The sequence below is a fragment of the Lissotriton vulgaris genome, chromosome 9, assembly GCF_964263255.1.
Source record: "Lissotriton vulgaris chromosome 9, aLisVul1.2, whole genome shotgun sequence".
NCBI classification, from domain to species: Eukaryota; Metazoa; Chordata; class Amphibia; order Caudata; family Salamandridae; genus Lissotriton; species Lissotriton vulgaris.
The window spans coordinates 571,685,163-571,708,419 of record NC_141697.1 but is presented as its reverse complement, the minus strand read 5'-3'; the positions used below and the strand labels follow the sequence as shown (position 1 = coordinate 571,708,419).

At 49.3% G+C, this 23,257-nt stretch overlaps 1 protein-coding gene across 1 annotated transcript in view; it reads left to right on the top strand.

Moving 5' to 3' along the window:
* Positions 1-22,787, top strand: part of LOC147691850 (peroxiredoxin-5, mitochondrial-like) — a 46,347-nt gene extending 23,560 nt beyond the window's left edge. Inside the window, exons 3-6 of the mRNA XM_086938125.1 lie at positions 1,978-2,109; positions 17,814-17,852; positions 18,479-18,540; positions 21,335-22,787. Of these exons, the coding sequence (XP_086794251.1) occupies positions 1,978-2,109; positions 17,814-17,852; positions 18,479-18,540; positions 21,335-21,440 (339 nt within the window). The 3' untranslated portion in view covers positions 21,441-22,787. The remainder of the gene's footprint in view (positions 1-1,977; positions 2,110-17,813; positions 17,853-18,478; positions 18,541-21,334) is intronic.
* The last annotated feature ends 470 nt before the right edge of the window (positions 22,788-23,257 follow it).

Below are 23,257 nucleotides of genomic sequence, written 5' to 3'. Positions count from 1 at the left end.
CTGTAGGAGATGCTTTGCAGAACCAGGAAACAGTTCTCAAAGTATTTCATAACAGCCCAGGAGTGTCGAAAACCAGTCTTTTCCTCTATGCCCACGGGTTCCAGTAATCTGCAACAGACTCCACCCTGTTACTCCAGTGAATTTATTCTGCTTTTCCTGTTCCTCTTTGCGGCGTCTTTTAGTAACTTGATACCGGTGTTTTCTCTTAACATTTCTTTTATTTCCTTCCTTGAAAGATTTGTAATGAGACTAACCGTCACACACGTTCATGTTTTGGAGCTGCTGGCTGCCATGTCTCTACCAGCTCCCTTTTGTCTCTAGTTACCCTAATACAGTTGCCCTAATACCTATTATCCGCTAATTATTTCATATCCCTTCATGGGCACTGCAGTTTTATGAATGAGTCAGACCTTACCGTTCACTGGCCCATGGTAAGGCTGTAGCTCCCATATGTACAGGAAATGGTTGTGCTGTGAGTTGCTTTTCTCCTGCTTATTTACCCCCATAGGTTGGAGAAGGTTGTGGTTGGTTTTATCTACCACATGTCTTTAGGGGATGTTATCTGGTTGATGTGCAAGCAATGCCCACACTTCTCTGAACGAGGTGGGGTAGCCACCCTTGCTCCCTTTAATCTGTCAATGAAGCAAGGGTTTGCGTGTAGAATTGGGATGCTTGTTCTAGTGGCTTACATGTCGCAATTTGATAATCGCCTGCAACCAGATTGAGGTAGCCATCTTTACTCTTCCCTGCTATCTGAGTGAGTGGTCAATGCAGTGTAGAGCGGAGATTAACATTTACCTCCAACTTTGTGTTGGTCTTAATCCATGGAGTGTTGGGGTTTCCATGGGTAGGGAATGTTGGGGGTTTCCAAGGGGATAGAATCTCCTGTTGATGGATCAGTTGGAGCTGGTCGGGGGCGGATTAGGATTTGTCCTGCTATATAAACTTAATTTTAATGAAGTTTTACCTGGACATACGGCATCCTTTTAGTGGCGACTAGAATGGAATACGAACCCACACGTGCAAAACACTATGGATTACATGTGAAAGGAGGTTAAGGAGTCAGTTGGAGATTATGTGAGAATTAAGAACTCAAAAGAATTTTACCCAAGGGAGTCTAGTTTTTCAGTACCTAAGGTTTTGGAAATGAGGGTGAGTGTGGTGAGATTAGAAGATGGTAAATGTAGAAATTAAGGAAGGATATCGGTTGCACATGATGTGGGGTGTGATATTTGAGGACAGGAGGCGGAGGAGGGCGTGAGGTGTGGTACATGATGAAATTGATAATGAAGGGGTGCCTAGGGTTTCACAGTGAAGGGAGTTGCCGAACAAATTTTATGATTAAAGTCTTTTTGTATCTTTAGGTCAGGCGTGCACATGTTTATAGAGTTCTTCTTACTGGTTTTTGGCACTCTGGTCAGGTGTGCACTAATGTTCATAGTTTCCAGTAGTGTTTTTTTTTTGTAATTTATTTCGTTTTCTTTTTATGATCTTCTTCTTTGTTTTAAGCTAATGTATCATAGTATCCTCATTTTTAATGTTCTCATTTAACATGAACATTGCTGTTTCATGTTCTAAGAAGGAGGATGTGTTTGGTCTGAATCCAGGGAGGGTTGGGATTTCCATGGATAGGGAATGTTGGGATTTCCATGGGGACAATCTCCAGCTGAAGGATCAATTGGAGCTGGTCGGTGGCGGTTGCTGTTTCTGATTCGCCCTGCTAGATACATTCAATCTTAATAAAACTCTACCTGGACAGACTGCATCCTTTTACTTTCCTGGCTGATTCTCGGTCAGGTGGGGCTGATGCCAGGTTGAGGAATGTGGAGGAAGTGACACTGGAGTGAATGAGTGTGGCCCTGATGCGTTAGCTGATGCTGAAGCCCTTCTTATGAACCCAGGAGGGAGGGAGGCAAAGAATCTGACCTCTATTTTTTTTAACCTTCACTTCCCCCTTCCTTCTGTCCGATGGACTAGACCCACCTCCCTGGTTACGTGGAGAAAGCTGAAGAGTTGAAGGGGAAGGGCATTGCCGTCATCGCCTGCATCTCTGTCAATGACGTCTTCGTGATGACTGAATGGGGCAAGGCACATCATTCTGAGGGCAAGGTGAGTGTGACATAAGTGCTCCACATAAAGTAATATGTGCCCCATACAACTGAAATGTGTCGCAGAATAGGAACAAAGGAGAAAAATACGGTCTGGAAAGAGTAATGTTTTTGTAGGTGAAACAAAGTGACACAAGTTCTAGTGGAAAAAAATGACGATTATGATTTAGGCATTTTGTATTGTGTTCAAGGTCCAAAAACGTGTTGAGCGGAATTTCTTTAATAAAACCTTGCAGCATACAGAGCCCATACTGGGTTCTTATTTAGGTCCAGATGCTCAGAAGAGTTGATCACTCCAGAGCTCTTAAAAATAAAGCAGAATTGGCTTTCTATCCCATGCCAGCCCACAGTTGGGAAGTTTTTATAGTCCTAACATACTACGCTACAGCCTTTTCTAAAATACTAAGTGTTGGACAGGCCACATGACGGGCCGCTCTCCCCCGGCTCGACCAAGCCCGAGCCAGTCATACAAGCACCACACACCACCATTGCACGTCCTACGTCCCCTCAGGGACACCTGCCCTCGAGCATGATAACCTCGTGGGTCCGATCCACGGCCGACCCACGCGCCCAGCCCGGGCCGCCATCTTGGACACTTCGCCACGAGGCCGCCTGGCCCCCGATCGACCTCAACCCCGGGCCTAGCCCGGCCTCAGACATTCCGGCACCACCCTCCACCCAGGAGGTGAGCGGGCTACTTGGCAAGTCAATGGGAGAAAGAGGTGCCGATGGCTCTCCCCCGCCAAGTGCCGCTCGCCCATCGCCTCCCCGGGCGCTGGCTCCACCCCCCTGCTGGGTGTCTGGACTCCCTCATCCCGGACCTCCCGACCTCCAAGTGCGAAGGTCCGGACATCAAAGCACGCCAGCCCTATAACTGGGGCAGCTCCAGAACAGGAAGGCAGTTGTATCTTGGAGTCGAGAGACGAAAGAAGAACTCATCCTGGACGGACTACTGGCGCTGCCGTAGCTCTGTCCTGTGCACCATCATCCTGCCTGTTGGCGCTGCCACAGCCGTCGTAACCTTCATCCTTCACCGTCGTCCGGATCTGCTGGCGAGGCCGCGGACCGTTGTAACTGTCATCTGCATCGGGACCTGCTTGGCTTCTCCACGGCCCGTCGACCATCCTTCATCCATATCGGGACCTGCTTGGCTTCTCCACGGCCCGCCGACCACCCTTCAGCCATCTCGGGACCTGCTTGGCTCCTCCACGGCCCGACCAGCAACCACGCCGAGCTCGAGGATTGAGAGCTATTGAACTCATTGGTAACTAAGACTGTCCCGCTACCCTTTTCCTCAACCAGAGATCAGAACCGAGGGGACCCCTGAGTCCAGACCTCCTTGTATTATATCAACGTAACCTAAGAAGTGCATATAAAGTCTCGTTAACCTTCAATCTTGTGTGGTGTCCGTCTGTGGGGGGGAAGTTACTTATCTGTACAGTCGTTGGAGACGGCTCTCCCTGGAGACCTCTCCCCGTAATCTCGGCCGACCCTCCCGGTCCGTCTAACATTGGTGGCCAGCGGCGCGATCCGAATCACCGCATAACGTACAGAGAGTAGCTCACCCCACAACGAACAACAATGTCGACTAAAGAGAGCGGATCAACTGAGAAGTTCCAAATGGAAAAGCTAGAGGAATACAGCCATCGTGAACTAAAGCAGTTCTGCATCGAACTAGGTATCGCTACCACCGGACTAAGTACCAAGGACGATTTTAAGCATGCCCTAGAATCTTGGGCAGAGACCGGGGATGTCGAAGCCCCGGAGCAAAGCACCGCGAAAAAGACCAACACGGCCCCTGAAGAGCAAAGAACGGGTCTCTCGCAAGACGAGATCCAAGAAAGAGAAAAAGCCCGACTACACGAACTTGAAATGGCCCGACTCAAGATGGACATAGAACTCAAATTGGCCGAGCAAAAAATAAACTTAGAGCACCTTCGCCTCCGAGAAGAAAGAGAGGAGAAACAGAGGCAAAGGGAGCTCGAGGAAAAAAGGCTAACGTACGAGCACGAGCGGAACCTAGCCGAGATCAACCTGCGCAAACAGAATAAAGAATTAGGGGTGCCCGACAGACCGTCCACCCCCGGGACCACGGACAAAAAAGTGCACATCCCCAAGGATGTGGTCCGAGAATATTTTCGAGAAGACGACATCCAGCAATGGTTTAAGGCATATGAAATCGCGATGACTGCGCACCGGATCGATAGAGCCGACTGGGGAGCCGGCCTATGGGGCAAATTCCTCAATGAGGGCCGCGATACTCTGTTACAGCTCCCAGACCACCAGATGACCTCCTACGACCATATGAAAGCGGCCCTCCTCACTCGCTATGGCCTCACGCCCGAGATGTACCGTCAGAGGTTCCGAGACTGCACACGCATTCCAGGTACAACTTGGGTGGACTATGTAACGTACTTCAGCCGAGCCTTCGAAGGCTGGATCAGAGGGAACAACGTCACGACCTACGAGCAGTTGTTCAATCTGATGGTATGGGAGCATCTGTCCAACAACTGCTTCATTGAACTACGCCAACACCTCCTCGACAGCAAGTTAACCGATCCCCGGCAGCTCGCAGCCGAAGCTGACCGGTGGGAGATCACCCGAGTGGGCCGGAATGGGTCCTACGAGCAGAACAGGAACAACAATGGTCACCACCGATCCAGAGGAGGAGGAGGGGGCCAAGGACGAGGAAGAGACAACACTCCGGCCGCCCCCACTACCAGCACCACCCCCCCGGCCAACCGGGGCAGCACCCCGGCGCGACCGGGATACAGAGCCAATGTTACATGTCACCGATGCCAACGAGTAGGCCACTATGCAAATGACCCAAGCTGCCCGCAGTATCCGAGCCCAAGACCCCGCCAGGTGGCCGCCGCGGCACTAGGGGAAGAACAGATCTCCGAGGAACCAGAAACAGACGAGCAAGAGTATCAAGGGTGGGAGCCAGCCGCCATGACTCTCGCGTGCTTAGGGGGAAGAGACATGGTCCCGCGGGTCCCCCTACCCGCTAACACCCAGAAGTACAGCCAATGGGTGAGCATCAATGGACAACGGGCCGAAGCCCTTCGAGACACCGGGGCCAGTGTGACAGCCGTCCGCTGTCATCTGGTGACCCCAGAACAATATCTACCGAACATTCTCTGCCCTGTACGATCAGCCGACAACTCGGAGAGTCTGTGTCGGATGGCCTGTGTCCTCTTTGAGTGGGGAGGGGTCTCCGGCATGTTGAAAGTAACGGTCCGAGACGACGCCCCCGTGGACTGCCTCCTCGGAAATGACCTGGAAAGCTCCCCGTGGGCAGCCGTGGAGCGAAAAGAACACTTGGGGATGTTGGGCGTCCCAGACTGGGCGTGCGTCACCACCCGGTCTATGGCCGCCCGTGCCAACCATCACCCGGAAGAACCAGAATGGCCGGCGCCTCCGCCTCCGGTCGCCCCCGCCGAGACCCCCGACCAGGGCATCCCCCTCGAACCTGCTCAACCTTCCGACCTTGCTAATCTCGACCAGTGGGCTCAAGAAGGGGGGCCCACACAAGAACAATTTCGTCAGGAGCAGAAGACCTGTCCCTCCCTTGAGGGACTCCGACAACAAGCGCTCGCCCAAAGCGCAGGGGATACCTCCGGAACTCATTGGGTCTACTGGGACAATGACCTACTGTACAGCGAGCAACGAATCGCCGAGCTGGGGGCCAACCGAGTACTAGTGGTGCCACTCCGCTTTAGAGACTTCCTGCTAAATCTGGCCCACGATGTCCCCCTGGCAGGGCACCTGGGACAAGATAAAACCTACAGCCGCCTAGTGACCCACTTCTTCTGGCCAAAAATGAGAAACGATGTGCACCAGCATTGCCGATCTTGCCCCACGTGCCAAGCCAGTGGGAAGAGCGGCCGCAAATTAAAGGCCCCCCTGCAACCCTTTCCCGTAGTCACGACCCCATTTGAGAGGGTCGGAATAGACATTGTGGGACCCCTAGACCCACGTACAAGACAAGGCCATCGCTTCATCCTAGTACTAGTGGACCACGCCACCCGCTACCCTGAGGCTATTCCTCTCCGGACCGTCACAGCCCCAGTGGTCGGCAGGGCCCTGATGGGGATCTTCTCCCGTGTGGGGTTCCCCCGAGAAGTCGTCAGTGACAGAGGCACGAACTTTATTTCCAAATACATGAAGTCCCTCTGGCAACAGTGTGGGGTCACCTACCGCTTCACGACCCCCTATCACCCCCAAGGAAACGGACTTGTTGAGCGGTTCAATCGCACTCTAAAAGGGATGATCGGGGGATTGGAAGAACCCCTCCGTCGCCAGTGGGACGTGCTGCTGCCGTGCCTCCTCTTCGCCTACCGGGAGGTCCCACAGAAGTCCCTAGGCTTCAGCCCATTCGAGCTGCTCTATGGGCACCCAGTACGGGGGCCACTCAGCCTGATCAAAGAAGGCTGGGAGTTGCCTCCGGCCAAGAGTCCTCCAGATGTCTTCCGATACCTCCTCACCCTCCGCAACCAGTCCCAGCGGTTCAGAGACCTAGCGAAAGCCAACCTAGAGGCCAGTCAAGAGGACATGAAGAGATGGTATGACCAGAACGCCTCATCTATTGAATTCGAGCCGGGGCAACAGGTCTGGGTAATGTCCCCCACAGAACCGTGCGCTCTCCAAGACAAATGGACGGGACCCTTCAAAGTAATCGAGCGCAAGGGACCCGCCACCTATCTGATCGATATGGAGTCCGCCCGGAATCCGCTCCGAGTCCTCCACACCAACAGACTGAAACCCCACTTTGCACGAACAGAACTCAGCCTCTTGTTGGCCACAGACAACGGGGTTGAGGACGACTCCGAGCCTCTCCCTGACCTCTTGCGGACCCAGGAGCAAGACGGCTCCGTGGATGGGGTCCGACTCTCGGAGACCCTCTCCCAGGAACAACGCCAAGAGTGCCAAGCCCTCCTATCACGGTTTGCCAGCCTGTTCTCCCTCACCCCAGGTGTCACTTCCTGGTGTGTGCACGATGTGGACACCGGAGACAGCCCTCCTATCCGCCACCGGGCCTACCGCGTACCTGATCGGGTACGGGCCTGCATCCAGGCGGAAGTAACTAAGATGCTCACGCTCGGGGTCATCGAGCCCTCCGACAGTCCATGGGCCAGCCCGGTCGTACTGGTCCCCAAAGCAGCCGCCCCCGGAACCACACCCGAACTCCGGTTCTGTGTCGACTACCGGGGCCTGAATGAAGTCACCAGAACGGACGCACACCCCATCCCCCGGGCAGATGAACTGGTCGACCGAATGGGCGCTGCCCGCTACCTCAGCATCTTCGATCTAACGGCAGGATATTGGCAGATCGGCCTCACACCCCGAGCACAAGAACGTTCTGCCTTCTCCACCCCCGATGGCCACTATCACTTCACGGTCATGCCCTTCGGCATGAAAAATGCCCCAGCGACGTTCCAACGGCTCGTCAATCAGGTCCTGGCGGGGCTCGAAGAGTTCAGCGCCGCCTACCTGGACGACATCGCTGTGTACAGCCACCACTGGACCGAGCACCTCCACCACCTCCAAGCAGTGTTGCAAGCCCTTCAGCGAGCTGGCCTCACGATCAAGGCCAGCAAATGTCAAATTGGACAAGGGTCAGTAACCTACCTCGGACACCAAGTGGGAAGCGGTCTAGTGGCCCCTCTTCAACTGAAAATTGCTGCCATCCAGAACTGGCAACCCCCTAACACTCAAACTGAGGTGCGAGCCTTCCTGGGCCTCACGGGCTACTACCGAAGGTTCGTGAAAGACTATGGTACCATCGTGGGGCCTCTCACCGAACTCACGTCGAAAAATCAGCCCAAGAAGGTGAACTGGACCCCAGAGTGTCAAGCGGCCTTCGAACAGCTAAAGGCCGCCATGTGTTCCGCTCCTGTACTCCAGGCCCCAGACTACAGCCGGGAGTTCGTCGTCCAGACGGATGCCTCCGACCAGGGCATTGGGGCGGTCCTGTCCCAGGTGAACACCGAAGGCCTTGATCAACCGGTGGCCTTCATCAGCCGGAGACTCCTACCACGGGAGCAACGCTGGAGCACCATAGAGAGGGAAGCCTTCGCTGTGGTATGGGCCCTCAAGAAGCTCCGACCCTACCTTTTTGGCACCCACTTCCGGGTGCAGACTGACCACCGACCCCTGCAGTGGTTGATGCATATGCGGGGGGAAAACCCAAAACTGCTACGCTGGTCCATCTCCTTGCAAGGTATGGACTTTACCGTTGAACACCGGCCTGGGTCTGACCACGCCAACGCGGATGGCCTGTCCCGGTTTTTCCGCCTCGACGAAGAGAGTCCCCAAGAAGATGGGTAACTCTCCCCGCCTTCAGCTGGGGGGGACGCATGTTGGACAGGCCACATGACGGGCCGCTCTCCCCCGGCTCGACCAAGCCCGAGCCAGTCATACAAGCACCACACACCACCATTGCACGTCCTACGTCCCCTCAGGGACACCTGCCCTCGAGCATGATAACCTCGTGGGTCCGATCCACGGCCGACCCACGCGCCCAGCCCGGGCCGCCATCTTGGACACTTCGCCACGAGGCCGCCTGGCCCCCGATCGACCTCAACCCCGGGCCTAGCCCGGCCTCAGACATTCCGGCACCACCCTCCACCCAGGAGGTGAGCGGGCTACTTGGCAAGTCAATGGGAGAAAGAGGTGCCGATGGCTCTCCCCCGCCAAGTGCCGCTCGCCCATCGCCTCCCCGGGCGCTGGCTCCACCCCCCTGCTGGGTGTCTGGACTCCCTCATCCCGGACCTCCCGACCTCCAAGTGCGAAGGTCCGGACATCAAAGCACGCCAGCCCTATAACTGGGGCAGCTCCAGAACAGGAAGGCAGTTGTATCTTGGAGTCGAGAGACGAAAGAAGAACTCATCCTGGACGGACTACTGGCGCTGCCGTAGCTCTGTCCTGTGCACCATCATCCTGCCTGTTGGCGCTGCCACAGCCGTCGTAACCTTCATCCTTCACCGTCGTCCGGATCTGCTGGCGAGGCCGCGGACCGTTGTAACTGTCATCTGCATCGGGACCTGCTTGGCTTCTCCACGGCCCGTCGACCATCCTTCATCCATATCGGGACCTGCTTGGCTTCTCCACGGCCCGCCGACCACCCTTCAGCCATCTCGGGACCTGCTTGGCTCCTCCACGGCCCGACCAGCAACCACGCCGAGCTCGAGGATTGAGAGCTATTGAACTCATTGGTAACTAAGACTGTCCCGCTACCCTTTTCCTCAACCAGAGATCAGAACCGAGGGGACCCCTGAGTCCAGACCTCCTTGTATTATATCAACGTAACCTAAGAAGTGCATATAAAGTCTCGTTAACCTTCAATCTTGTGTGGTGTCCGTCTGTGGGGGGGAAGTTACTTATCTGTACAGTCGTTGGAGACGGCTCTCCCTGGAGACCTCTCCCCGTAATCTCGGCCGACCCTCCCGGTCCGTCTAACACTAAGGGCCTCATTTATGAAGTCATCAAACAAAACAAGTCCTAGTTCTCACTGCAATATTTTTAAAGATATCTAGAGATCACTGGTTGTTTGTAGATCACACCAGGGAGTTCCTTCATCTAGGGATACTCATGATCTCTTAATCTATTGCTTGAATAAAAAGCAGCCTCGCTCTGATCTCGACAGTACAAGACAACACAAGACTCACATACACCTTGAACGGACAAAAAATGTGTGAATAGCGAGATGGCACCTCACGGGCGCACCACCAATGGGACCCCTGGTTGGTACTCACCAGGATGGTGAGTACCAACCAGGGGTCCCATTGGTGGTGCGCCCGTGAGGTGCCATCTCGCTATTCACACATTTTTTGTCCGTTCAAGGTGTATGTGAGTCTTGTGTTGTCTTGTACTGTCGAGATCAGAGCGAGGCTGCTTTTTATTCAAGCAATAGATTAAGAGATCATGAGTATCCCTAGATGAAGGAACTCCCTGGTGTGATCTACAAACAACCAGTGATCTCTAGATATCTTTAAAAATATTGCAGTGAGAACTAGGACTTGTTTTGTTTGATGACTTATTGAGTGGGGGGCGTCCTAGTTCTGTCTTTCCCTCTAGACTCCAGTTTTTGTGCACACCTCATTTATGAAGGCCTTGTGCCACTGGTACGTCACTTTTTCCCATTTTAAGTGACGCACCGGTGGCGCAAGACCTTCATAAATAAGGCCCTAAGCATCTAGAAATACAAAAAAACAAAACCAAGGTGAGTAAATTGAGCATTGTGCATCAAAGGATGCAACAATGTATTGCGATTTATATGTATTGCGATTTATATAGCGCACGTATCACCCGAAGGCATCAAGGCGCTTGCCTTGGGAACCCGTCCTGGTATTCCCCTGTGAGAACCCCAGTAGGGTATCCACAAGGTGAAAGCCAGGCATCCCGCCGCGAGGGGCCGTAGTGGAGATTAAGCAAGCTATTGCCCAGAGTCGCAGAGTGTGAACCCATGAGTCGAGTAGGCACCGGAACGAGAATTATCAAGTCTGTGGAATTTTTGAGCCCAAGACCCGCCGAGGTGGGGAATTGAACCCTGGTCCAGGACCGATCTCAGCTTCCGGGTCTGCCGCCTCTAACTCCTGAGCCACACTTCTCCACAGTAAGGAGTGTAACAGAGGATCTCCTCTCCTCAGATCGTAGGAGACAAAGACATGAGACAACTGGGCTCCGAGAAGTCTTTGGACGCACCTATGAATGTGTTTCCTAGTCTCCTGTACGCCTCTTCCCAAGGGAGACCATTACAGGTCATGCAGCATTCTGTGTGATGAATTACAATGCCTTTGATGCAAAAGTGCTGCAAGAACAGAGGATTGAAGACTTCTAAATCCATTTCTGAGAAAACAAACTTTTATTGAAGTTCTGCTACAGGCACTTGGTCTGTGTGAGACGCACTACTTCCAAAGGAAGTACAAATGGAGGGTAAAAAATGAGTTCACTTTCCTATACATTGGCAACACAAAAAAGCGTCTGTAATCGGACAATTGGGTGGAAGCCCTCAGACTAGAACCAGTACCTCAAATCACCATGGGATATCCACCAACAAGCCTTTTGGCGAGTCTTGCGTGTACCACGATTGAACCGTCAAATTCACTCGATTATCCACCATAGTACATATCTAAGAAACCTACTACTTGACAAATAACAATCTTCAACTAGTGCACATCGATCAAATCATTTACAAAGAGCTGTCCGCTTCACACCGATGACCATTACAAGGGACAATCCCAGACATTACCAGGAGAGGCAGGCACCTGCATGCTGCCAACACAGCATTCCACTCCTTCCGCTCATCAAGGCCGACTTTCAGCCAAAAGCAACATGCCTTCAGACAACCAGAACTAGGCAGCAATGCACCTTCTAGATCACCAGGCGCTATACAGTGATGCACATTACAGAAACTCCGTAGCTTTAACAGGCCACACCAGCAATACATGCAACATTCAAATACCTTAATTGGCCCCCACCAGATTACGCTCTGCTTGTCACCTCCTACAACCCCCTTCTTGATTTAGCTCTAATCTGATCCATGATGTGCACCTCTTGGGATGAGTTAACTGTTGCCAATGCCAACTGACGGGCTCTGGTTGCCCTATCCTATCCACTACGTGCACCTCTCAACCTGAATCGCAACTGTGCCATCTGCCAACCTACTGGCAGTGAGTTGCCCAATACTGCTTACCTTTCCTTCAGAACTATACACTACTGTTCAAATATGCATTCTCCAAAACCTGGTCGCACCCAAGCATGCACCGTAACTAGTGTAGTACCTCACGCAACAGCTAGCACCACTCCCAATAGAAGCAGAAATACTGCACAAACTACTTTCATAACAAAACGTGCATGCATCTGACACAAACATTGGTCTGTCCACCACATGCCGCACGGGTCACATCAAATTGGTAAGCTGCCAAGGCATATCCACAAATCACACATACAATGCGCCATCTCCACTATTGCAGCACTTCGCTCTAATCCCAACTCTGCAGCCAGTCTCATCCCTTCGTGTCCCGACTGCATGCCTCTTAAGCCAGGTGTTGGTGATACTTCGCAGACACTCAAGAGTGATATAGCTTGGACAGAACGAAGAGCTAAAAGTTTGCATAATCTTAAATGCTCTTCATGAGACCCTTCCAACTTGCAAGATCGCACAAATGTAGCATACATCCTCAAATACCCTTTGTTAGATTTCTTTATGGGTAAGAGCTCATCCACATTTTGTGCTAAAGGGGATGTGATGTTTTCACCTTGATCGGTCAGTGGCAACGTCTGCCTTTTCCCAAAATCCACTGGACATGGGAGAGGGGTATTTCATAATAGTATAAGAAGACTAAGGACTCTAGAAACTCGTGTCAAACACTGGTCAACAAGGGCTGGAAGCATGCCATATTTTCAGGACATTCACTCGTCGTTAAATATGTATACATTTAATATTTTTAGGAATGATTGGCATAGTCCAGGGTAAGCCTGAAATCTAAATCACTCATCCCTCTTTGACAGCCGTTGGTCTCCCTTGCATCAGTCACATAAGCCAGTAGTTTACAACGTTTGGTTTTGTGACCAAAGGCCAAACCCTGATTAAACACTTAGTAACTCGATCGACATGGGGCAGTAATTTAAATACCGAATTATTTTCTCTAGGTGGGCTAACTACACCTTTCCATTGGGAAGGGGCAAAGCAGCAGCATCTCTGTTGGAAACCATGTCACTAGAGAAAATGTGCTGGAGAACAATGTGGACATCATCCAACTTTTATGCCGAACATACTGTCTAATTGTTGAAAGTTAACTAAACCAAACATGCACATGGCTCAATGGTTAGAGCGGCAGACCTTGATGCAGAGTTCTGGCCAGAGACAAGGGTTTGATTCCCGCCTCGGCGGGTCTCTGGCTCATAAATTCCTCTGACCGGATATTCTCACCTCAGTGCCTATTCTAATCATGGGTCCCACGCTGCAACTCTGGTCAATAGCTTGCTTAATCTCCACAAAGGCCCCAACGACGCGAGGAAAGCCTGGTTTCACCATGGAGGTGACTTTCAAAGAAAGAGTTTCCCAGAATTACAGAAAGGACTGGGTGTCAAGCAAGCAAAAAAAGGGGGTTTCCTTTCTGTATGGTTAGCTTCTAATTTGTGCAAAGAGTTTCCCAGAGGTGCCCAGGAGTGGAAACTTCACAAGGAAAGCCAGGAAGGGTTCCTGAGCAATATGAGTACAAGCGCCAGGAGACCCCGGTCCGGGGTAGCTGTGCGCTATACGAGTACAACACATTTGCATTTACATAGCCATTTATTCCACGAGCGCAGATAACCAACACTTGGTTCAGCCCTCCTTACTGAAGTGGTGGGGCTATGGGTGGACCATGGCCTTAGTGAAGGCCACCCCCAGGGAGCAGATATCAGACCTGGCAGGTGGAGTGGGACACTGGGTCCATCCCAGTAGTAAATTTAACTAGAGGAATCCGGCCTTTTGGATGGAGGGTATTTAATCGCAGGCACCAGGCAAGGGGCTGTCTTTATCCTGAGATTCAGCAGAGTACACCCAACCTTCCTTGAAGTCTACTAGGAGTGGGGATTTTGTACACCAGGGAATATCTGTTGCAGAGACATCGAAGACTTGCCGGAGATCCTGGTGGATGTGACCGTAAACTGGGCTCCTAACTAGCCAGCTTTAGCAAAGCCAATAGGTTTTTCCTATGCCATGTGTATTGGCTCTATCACTGTTTTTTTACACATGTTGCACAGCAGCATGAGCTGCTGTACAACATGCCATAAAGTCAAGGGGAGAAAAAAATATGATTCCGCCAGCATTGACCCCCCCTCTTTTTTTTTTTTTTTTTTTTTTTTTTTTTTTCCCTCAACCATGTTGCACAGCAGCATGGCTGCTGCTCTACAAAATGTCTAAACATTAACAAAGCAAGTAGATCTTGCTTCTGCGAAAGCTATTGGCTTAGCCAATGCTAGTTTCTATTTTTTTTCTTTTTGTATGTGAAGTAGTAGACGGAGTAAGTGAGCCAGTATATCATTCTTTCATAAAATCCACAAATGTGCTGCAAAAGGTAGCACAGGGTTGACTTTATCAGAGGCAAAACTGATTTATTTTCTTTCTCTTTTTTTCCCCTCTTGTTACTGCAACTGTGCTTGAATATACAAACCGTAGCACCCAGTATTTCATTTTTTTCACAAAGCCAAAGAACCCCTCTCTTACCCCACCCCTCCAAAGTGTTGTGGAAACAAATATTTTAATACGATCAAGAGACACTTATTGATATTTTTACACATTAACGATGCCCTGTATAGATTGATCAGTGAAACAGCATGTCTGAGGAAATGTAATTGCCATTTTAATTGAAAATATGTTGTCTGTAATGGCAGTGTGGTACCATACCCTGCTTACTCCACTGTACGCCGCTCTGTTCCGCTCTGTTCCGCTCTGCGTCACGCCACTCTGCCACAACACTTTACGGCACTCTGTGGCACAACGCTCTATTGCACTCTGTGCCACGACGCTCTTGTCTGTTCCACTCTGTAGCACGACACTGCTCTATTCCACTCTAGCAGAACACTCCTAAGCTATGCCACTCTCCTCTTTGCCCCAACATGCTGAAAAAAAGCCACAATGTTGTACAACATGGTTAAAGCACATTGGCAAAGTTAATAACTCTTGCATTAGTGAGGACTATTAGCTTTGCCAATGCTAGTTTCTATCCCTCTCATTTCCCTGTCCTTTACAGGTCTCCTGCCTCTTACTCCCCCACTGGCATCTCTTCTGTTTTGTGTCAGCACAGGTGTCCTCCGCAGATATCTGGTTTCCTCAGCCTTTCATCATCTGAGAACGTGCCCCATCTCCTCTCTCCTGTACCTGTTTTGTCTGGTTTCCTTGACTCCCTGGCAGGGCCGGCTCATGCCGGCTTCTCTTCAGGTGGCACAGAGCAGCAGACGTCCCAGACACTGCCAAGGCCTGTGACAACTCTGGCCTAGAGCTCATGTGCACGGCCCGGTCGATGGCTCGGCTCCACATATTGAACTTGGAAGTAGTGGTCAAAAAGCCAGGCCTTCTTGTCCTGTCCTCTCTATTCCTAAGACTAAGCTAAGACCTCTCCCTCTGCCCCAGTTTTCCAGAGCGCCTTTTGCCTGACTGGCTGTGTCACCGCAGGCCAGTCTCTTCCATTCCCAGTGACACTGCCCACTCTTAGCTCAACAGCTGGTGAGTGAGCTAAGAGAGGGCAGATCACTTTCACCTCCCTGTGCCTTGGTGTCTAGTGGTGCTGGAACAATTTTCAGAGTGGGGGGGCTGCCATCATTGTTACTTCGCCTAAGTCCTAGGGAATGTGGAAAATACATGCGTCATTGAAAAAGCAGAGAAGCCCCACCCGTTCATCAGAGAGTGGCAAGGGTATGGTATGCAGCTGGTGGTGCATTTTGGAGCACACTGCTGCAAATCCATTACGAAATCAAAGTGTCATTGCTCACTCATTTACAGACAGCACATAGAATGGCAACTAAATTTGCAGACCTGCAGTTTTAGTGATAAAAGTATATGGAGCCCAATCAACGTGTGAAAATTGCTTTCAGTGAATTATTTTCACGTCACAATGTTGCCACCCTATTAAATGTTTGTTTCCATCACACCTCAGAATTATGAAGTATAATTTGTGCTTTCTTAACTACTGATATATTTTGAAATATCTGTGCAGTCCTTCTACTCCGTTTTGGATTGTGTGGTATTTGGAATACATGGCATCATACAGTCTTATTTTCACGCTTACTGTGCTCCGGCAAGATTGACACAGTTCGATTTACAAAATCGTCTCACTTAGCAGTCATAGAACGAATGATCAACCCCAATCTTCATGTTAAACGAATAAACAAATTTGTCAGAAACCGAGCCTGGCATTTCACCTATCTTTGAAGCGCATCATTTCCCTTCTGAACTCAAGCATGACTGTTTCTGGGGGTGCACGCCCGCACCTCTACTTCCAGCGCCTGTTTGTAACCACTGCTTTGCTTTCCCGGTTGTTCAGTATGTATTGGTGTGCCCCCTGACGGGTAGGTGATCTCATGCAAGGCCCTGTCTCTCCCTGTGCCTTTAAGCCTCTATCTGATGCTACCTCCCTGTGTGACGTCAGACCACGTGCGTCCATCCATGATTTAGTGTTGTATTCTTAGTCCGCCTCGGACTGCCCCCAGGTCCACATTTGCCTCACAGTACCTCAGTCTGACCCCAGCTTTGACCTCTCGCATGTGCCTCCTTTTCTCTCTGCGTCATTCTAGCAGCGCCTCGGGTGCTGGCCGGGTGTGACGTAACCAGAGTCGGTTTTCCCCGCCCCCTCAGCTCGTTCAGCCCTAGATCTGCTGCGGACACCGTGTAAACTTGTGCAAGCCCCTTCTGTTTTCAACTCATTCTGACTCGTGTTAACCAATCAAACCATGCAATGAGTCCCGTCGCACCTTTGATCTGCTAATCATCTAGGGCATCGGGTGCCTCTGACGGAACAAAATGTTTCTGTGAAATGAGTTAACACCGGAAAGTGGATCAGCTGAAGTGTAGTCAAGACAGAAACCAGTCACAATAAATACCCATGCCTCCCTCTCGCACCACCATCCCTCACCCACTGTGACACAAAGCATTCTATTAGACTTGACTTTTCAGCTTTCCTCCCCATTTTATTGCAATGTTTATGAGTGTTTGCACCTTTTTTTTTAATGTTCTTGTTTTAAACTGCACATCGATTATTTTAGCATCCTTATAGTTTTCTAGAATTACTTATAAAATATGTTTAAGATAACGTTAACATGCCCTAATGTTCATTTTATCAACTATAAAAAGCGATTAAGCACCCCGTCTCTAAGGTTCCCTATTCATGCGCATAAACGCACACACATCTGAACAAACCAGTCCCTGAGAAGCTAAGACTGCGCAGTAGCAGCCCTCCAGCTTGAACAGCTCATTCAGGGTTCCAGAAATAGGTTGTGCGTTGGGCAGGAGCTCTGCAAAATCCTAAATGCTTTGAGTCCTAAAGAGCAATTTTATTTTGAGTTTCATGAAGTGAAGGTGTCAGACTGCTGTAAAAAGGTCAAACATCCGTTACATCATGTGAAATATGTACCAACTCTCAACCAATGGTTTCGACCAAATATCAGTGGTAGAGTTCTATATATTCAGGGGGCCAATCTTGAGAAATTGCAGCCATAGGCCTTTTTCTTTTTACTGAATCGAGGTGTTTGAGCCGAAGATAACTTGTACTCTTTAGGTCCTGAGGGAGCAGATACCACCTGAGATTGTGGGCTAGGTACTTGGGTGTGTCATAGCCGTCACAAATTAAGATCGATGAGATGATGGTAAAAGTTGCCTGTTGAAGAAGGCTCGTCGGATCGGTGTCCCCTGCGTGGCTCTCTCTCATCCCATTTGAGAAACTTTAGCTTGCTTATTTTGTTCTTTCTTTCCTGTAAGAGCACAGCGTTGGTCTTTAATATATGCCTACACTGCCTAGGCTTTGGAGTGTTCTCAGGTAGATTTAATTTGTGGCAGCTCACTAGTTTGTGGGCTATGGTGGTCCGTTCACCTCCTACACCCAGCCTAGGTCCTGAGGCCTGGCTTGTACTTCTGCTGTGCCCACAGGAGTCTTTTCGGCTACTTGGACCTTCGCCTTGAGGAGTCTTGGTGTAATCGCTGGTTTCTTTTCTTTCCCACAGGTGCGGATGCTGGCTGATCCCACTGGGGCCTTCCCAAAGGTATGAAACTTCAAGTACTCAGTCCTTCGTTGCCTTACTCAGTCTTCTCACCCACTGCCCTCTTCCCTGACCCGTTTATAATGGGGTTGAGGGCTAAAGGATCAGGAAGGGGCCCCTGCTGGTGCGACAGCTGTGAAGAGAAACAGGCCAGTCTTGGTCTTACTATGGTACCCTTTGGCAAGGGCTGCGAATGCTGCTGAAGTATTGGCTCCTGGGGAGGGTGAGACCAATCCAGCTCTGACAGAGGTATATACTGGCAGTGCATGGGTTTGCCACTGAAGCATTCACATTCCTATGGAGGCAGAGCCAAGCAGTTCTGTTAGGCAGAGTGACCTCTTCTGAGAAGGGGTCGCATTTTGCTGAAAGTACAGCTCCTACAGAAGCCTGGTATTACTCTTGTAATGGTACTTTCTGGCAAGGTATTAGGAGTGCTGCGGAGAACACACCTGCTGGGGAGAGAGGCGTAATGGCTCCTCCTATAGGGGAAGGGCTGTGAATGTTGATACTTTTTCTGGGGATGATGCACAGCCAATCGGTACTGATACAGCAACACCTGCTAACCGTGGCTCGGAAAACTGCTGAGTTGAAGGTGTTTTTTTAATTGTTTTTATGTATTTTTTTTGTAGGCAGCAGGTCTGCTTCTGGATACAAAGCTTGTGCCTCTCTTTGGAAACCAGCGATGCAAGAGGTAAGCATTATTAGGCTGTTGGAAGTAAAAGTGACCATGATGTTTACCGAGAGGCCATGGGAGCCAGTAACTCCCGCCCCACACCAACAGCATTATAGTCCTTTCTTTTGAGAGTATGCTTTTCTAGGACGAAAAATTGACATACTTGCTCTGTGTCTAAATTCAGGTAATTAAAATAGGGTCGAAATATGAGGAGGAATCTTTCAAATTTATATATGGCTGATACTCTTAAATAAACTAGCATGATTACTTCACCATAAAAACATACCTTTTGTGTGTGCCAAATGTTTGTGTCCAAAAGTAATGTATACTTGATTTTGGACCAGAATTAATGGTATCTTGGGCTGCAGTGCTGCAAATTTTTTTTTCTCTTACAATTTTTCGCTAAAGCAGTATAACACTGGAATGGTTATCTAATTGGCAGTAGGTGGACACCTGTAATTTGTTTTCCTCTAGTGCGTATGCTAAAAGCTTATTCACATTTGATTGTAAATGTAAAAGTCACACTAAAATATGCCATTGAAAGGGGGGGTGGGTATATATTAACACTCCTGCGTGGCAGATGGTTGTTGGCATTATGGAGAGAAGAATGGTATCCTCCCTCCTTTTCAGACTGGCTTCAGGGCAAATAGTTCCACCATGGACAATATTTTAGCGCTCTTACCTCTCGAAGAAAGCCGTATTGAGTAATAACCTGCCCCTGTTATGCTGCTTCATAGACTACTACACGGCCTTCAACCGTCATCCAAAGACTTATGGGTAAAACTCGAATCTTGGGGGATCCCGGAAACCCTGCTAAAAGCAATAAAAGCCCTCTATGAGGGGACATGGGTCCGGGTCAAAATAAGTCCAACAATCGTTAACAATCCAAACTAACACCAGGCTAAAGCAGGGGATGTGTTTTGGCCCCCCTATTTAACTTGTACACTACAGACTTGGGGCCAGCCTTGAAAGACGCCAGCCGAGTACCACCGAGATTGGGGAAGTTTGCCTCGGGAACTCTCCAGTATGTGGAGGATACAGTGGTCATGGACCACACTAGGGTGGGGCTCCTAAGAGCATTAAATCTTGCAGTGTACAACAAGGTAAATAGTCTACAGATCAATGAGAGCAAAACCAAGATAGTAATCTTCGGTAAATACCCTCTCAAAAAACAAGCAACATAGTCTCTGGGTGAGCACCAAATCAGGACGGCTACATCCTACAATGACTGGGGGGAGGGGGTATGGTGAAGGAGAGGGCCAAATCAGCAAACACATAAAGGAGTTAACACCGATAATTAACAAAACCATTCTGTCACTCAGACATCTAAGCCATTGCCTTGTAAGTCCATCTATAGAACCCATGCTGAATGTATCTGGGCAAAACTAATTCCAGCAATCCCTTACGGTCACTTAGCCTTCCCAGGAGCTCTTGAGAAAGTCATCAATGCTACCCAGATAAAAGCTTACAAGACCGTGCTACAAGCTCCCAGACAAGCAAGGAACCCCAGGCTAAGGCTGGAAATAGGACTGAACAGACCGGACTTGGCACTACGGGGGACCTAATAAAATATTACATCAGAGTAATGAAAGCCCCTAAAAAAAATCTTCAAATTTCCTAAAATTAATTTTCTGGGCAGAGGGTTCCCCAAAGTTAGATCAAGCAATAGACCAACTGATAATCTAGGCAAAGAGCATGCCCCTTCACAAGATTCCTTACTCTGCCTGGGCCAAAGCTATGAAGCTCCAAGTCCAGACCATCTCGTCTGAACTTGATCGATCATCACTCCCGTACAACTCTCACACTGGCCCTGAATAAGTCATATACTTCTGGGAAAACTCAACCATATTTGCGAGACTCTCTCTCAGCCCAAGCAAGAAAGAAAATTCTGTACTTGCGCTTCACGCCCCTCAAGGTTTCGGTTTTCAACCCAAAATGGGCACGTACAGACCACATCAGCTCCTGCCGGTTATGCAATTACGGCAGAAAATCATGGTACATCTCTTATGCTGCTGCCCAAAGCTGGCCAGCAATCGTCGCCATTGTCGTTTGCTGGGCCCTGTCCTAGGGGACATGGGCCTCAGAACTTGCATTTGAATGGTGCTTCTCAGAAACCACAACTTGCTTACTTGCCAGAGTTGGCAAGTTTACCCATCAAATTAGAATTGCACTTGATTCCGATCAAAAGGCCACAGATTTCAGGGTCCCTGTCATTCTGTAATGAAAATAATCTGTTTCCCGAACCCTTTCAGTCGTTGCCTAACTCAGTGGTTTTTGCACGGACACTGGCATCCTAAAGTGAATGTGGGGCCCACCAGGGTTAAACGCTAAGAACTTTTATTAATGACAATTAACATCACGGAGGGAATGACCCTGTTGGATTTTTATATAACCATTGATCCCCACAGGAGTGAAAATGTGAAAGGGTGGTGACACAATATGTGAACTCCTTTTTAAATGGACATTAAGCAGTAAATGTAGCCACGGTGCTATTTTAAAGCTGAATACCAGGTTGTCCCTGTGAGAAGGGTGGTCGGGAGGGTGGGTGCTGTTCATGTGTGTTATACTGTAAAGATTTTAAGTAATCACACAGTTAATAATAAAAGAATCCAGGTCTGCCTGCAGGCTTAAGTTTTGCATGTCCTGCTTAAGCCCATATGATTTCTTACCAAGCGCAAGCAAGGTGCAGACTTGCTTTACATGTCCTAAATGATGTGCCCAAGTAGAACCACAACAAGGGCCTACTTGGAGCGTAAGCACCTTATCTGAGACTGTTTGGAATTAATGGGCTCTCCTCTTTGCTCTTTCCTAGGTTCTCTATGGTCATTGATAATTGCATCGTGAAGTCTATCAACGTTGAAGAAGATGGCACCGGCCTGAGCTGCAGCCTGGCCAACAATATTGTGTCTCAGCTCTGAGTGGTTGTTAGAAAACCTTTACTCCTCACCACTGTGCAACCTAGAGTGTAGCTGGTTGTGCTTGCTTGTTACCATCCTTCCCTTCCCTCTTCTTCCCCCCCCCTTGTTCCTCCCCCCCCCCCCCACTTCCTGTGAGTCCTCCGCTTTTATAATATTTTGCCACCAGCATCATTGTCCTTTTTCAACGGTTTACTTATCTCTTCATACCATGCTGCAGCTGAGGGCATTGAACAGTTTTACTGCTCCAAGACTATGTAACCAGACTCTCCTTGCTGACCAACACCCCTCCTCGTTAATTGCGGTCAATATTTGTAAGTGAAACGTGTGCCGGCTACCAGTTGGGCAACATTGACCTCAAGAATGACAATTGTTGAATTACTAAAAGGGTAGTGTAACCAGATTATTCAGGACCTTTTGGTGCCCCTCCCATAATACCATGAAGAATCTGGGATTTCAGCTAGTATGGGATTCTCTGTGGCCACAGGAGCTGAGCATTTTACTTATTTAACGAGGGTCCTGTTTGGCCCCTGACATTGGCACTTGGCTCATCCCAGCCTTTGAAGCATCTGAAGATCTAGACACACAACAGGGCTGTTGGATCATGCGTTCAACTGCTTGGAGAGCTAGTAGCCGCATCCATTGTGGGCCATTATTGGACGGTTGGTGCAGTGTCTATATGGGGGTTAAACCGTGCACCTTTATGGTTCTTCAGATAAAATGGTAATTCTTACAGTATGATCAGTTTTTCAAAATAGAGCACTTACAGATGTGAGCTAATTGGGGCGGGATAATTGGGTCAAATACAGGCACAAAGTGTACATTTAGATGTAATTTTCTCATTTGGACAGAAAGCTATGTGTACAAGTTAATTCCACTAGAATGGGACCTTGTTGGTAGTACCCTGGTGGTGATGGGGCAACTCGTAGCACACTGTTTCGATGACGAAATATTTTAATGCACGATTTCTGATGCTTAAAAACTGAACGGGGGTCCTCTGTATCACTGTATCAGCGTTTGCTTTGTTCTGGTTTAGATAGTTGGAGTTCAGATGCTGCTGCCCTCATTGTCATAACCTCTGTCTTATGGTGTAGGTCGGAGAGAGACTTAGCACAGTCGTAGGCCTTTAAATAACTTTAACTATATGTTGAGACTGCCGTAGAACGAGTTGATGCGGATGGGAAGGGTTGTATGTTGCACTAACACAGGAAGTGACTGATTTGCAGCAAGCCCGTCTTCTAGCTCCCCTGTGGCACTTTGTTCTGGCGGAAAAGAGTACTTTATAAAGTCAAATTTGAAAAAGTATGTCGGATTTTATTTGCTCTGCAATAAACTGGAAATGGCACTATACAATTTGCTTTCTGTGTTATTTTTTTATGGTGGTTCATGGTGACCTGAAAATGTGTATGAGGGTGGCGAGGACTAGTTGTAGAACTAAGGAGCGCTCTGAAATCAGGTGTGTAGCCCAAAGGGCTGTGTGAATGAGCAGCTGCAGAAGGAATGTTGTAGACCAGATTTCTCCAACGAGTAGCTTTTGATCTACTGGTAGCTCTCCAGCTACCTGTGAGTAGCTCTCCTGTCTGCAGCCCAGCCTACCAATTTAGAATCACTTGCTTTGTTGAATTATAGATGTGTAGCAAAATTAAAGAGCCTTTATTTGAGACGTAAATATGCATATTTTCCGAGCTCAAAGCTGATCAGAAAAATTTGGTGGAATTACCAAAATTATATTTAATGATGACGTTTGATTGGTCATAAAGTACTGGAGAAACTTATTACTATTACCTTGGTACCAGTGGCATTTCAGCTGTGTCTGTCAT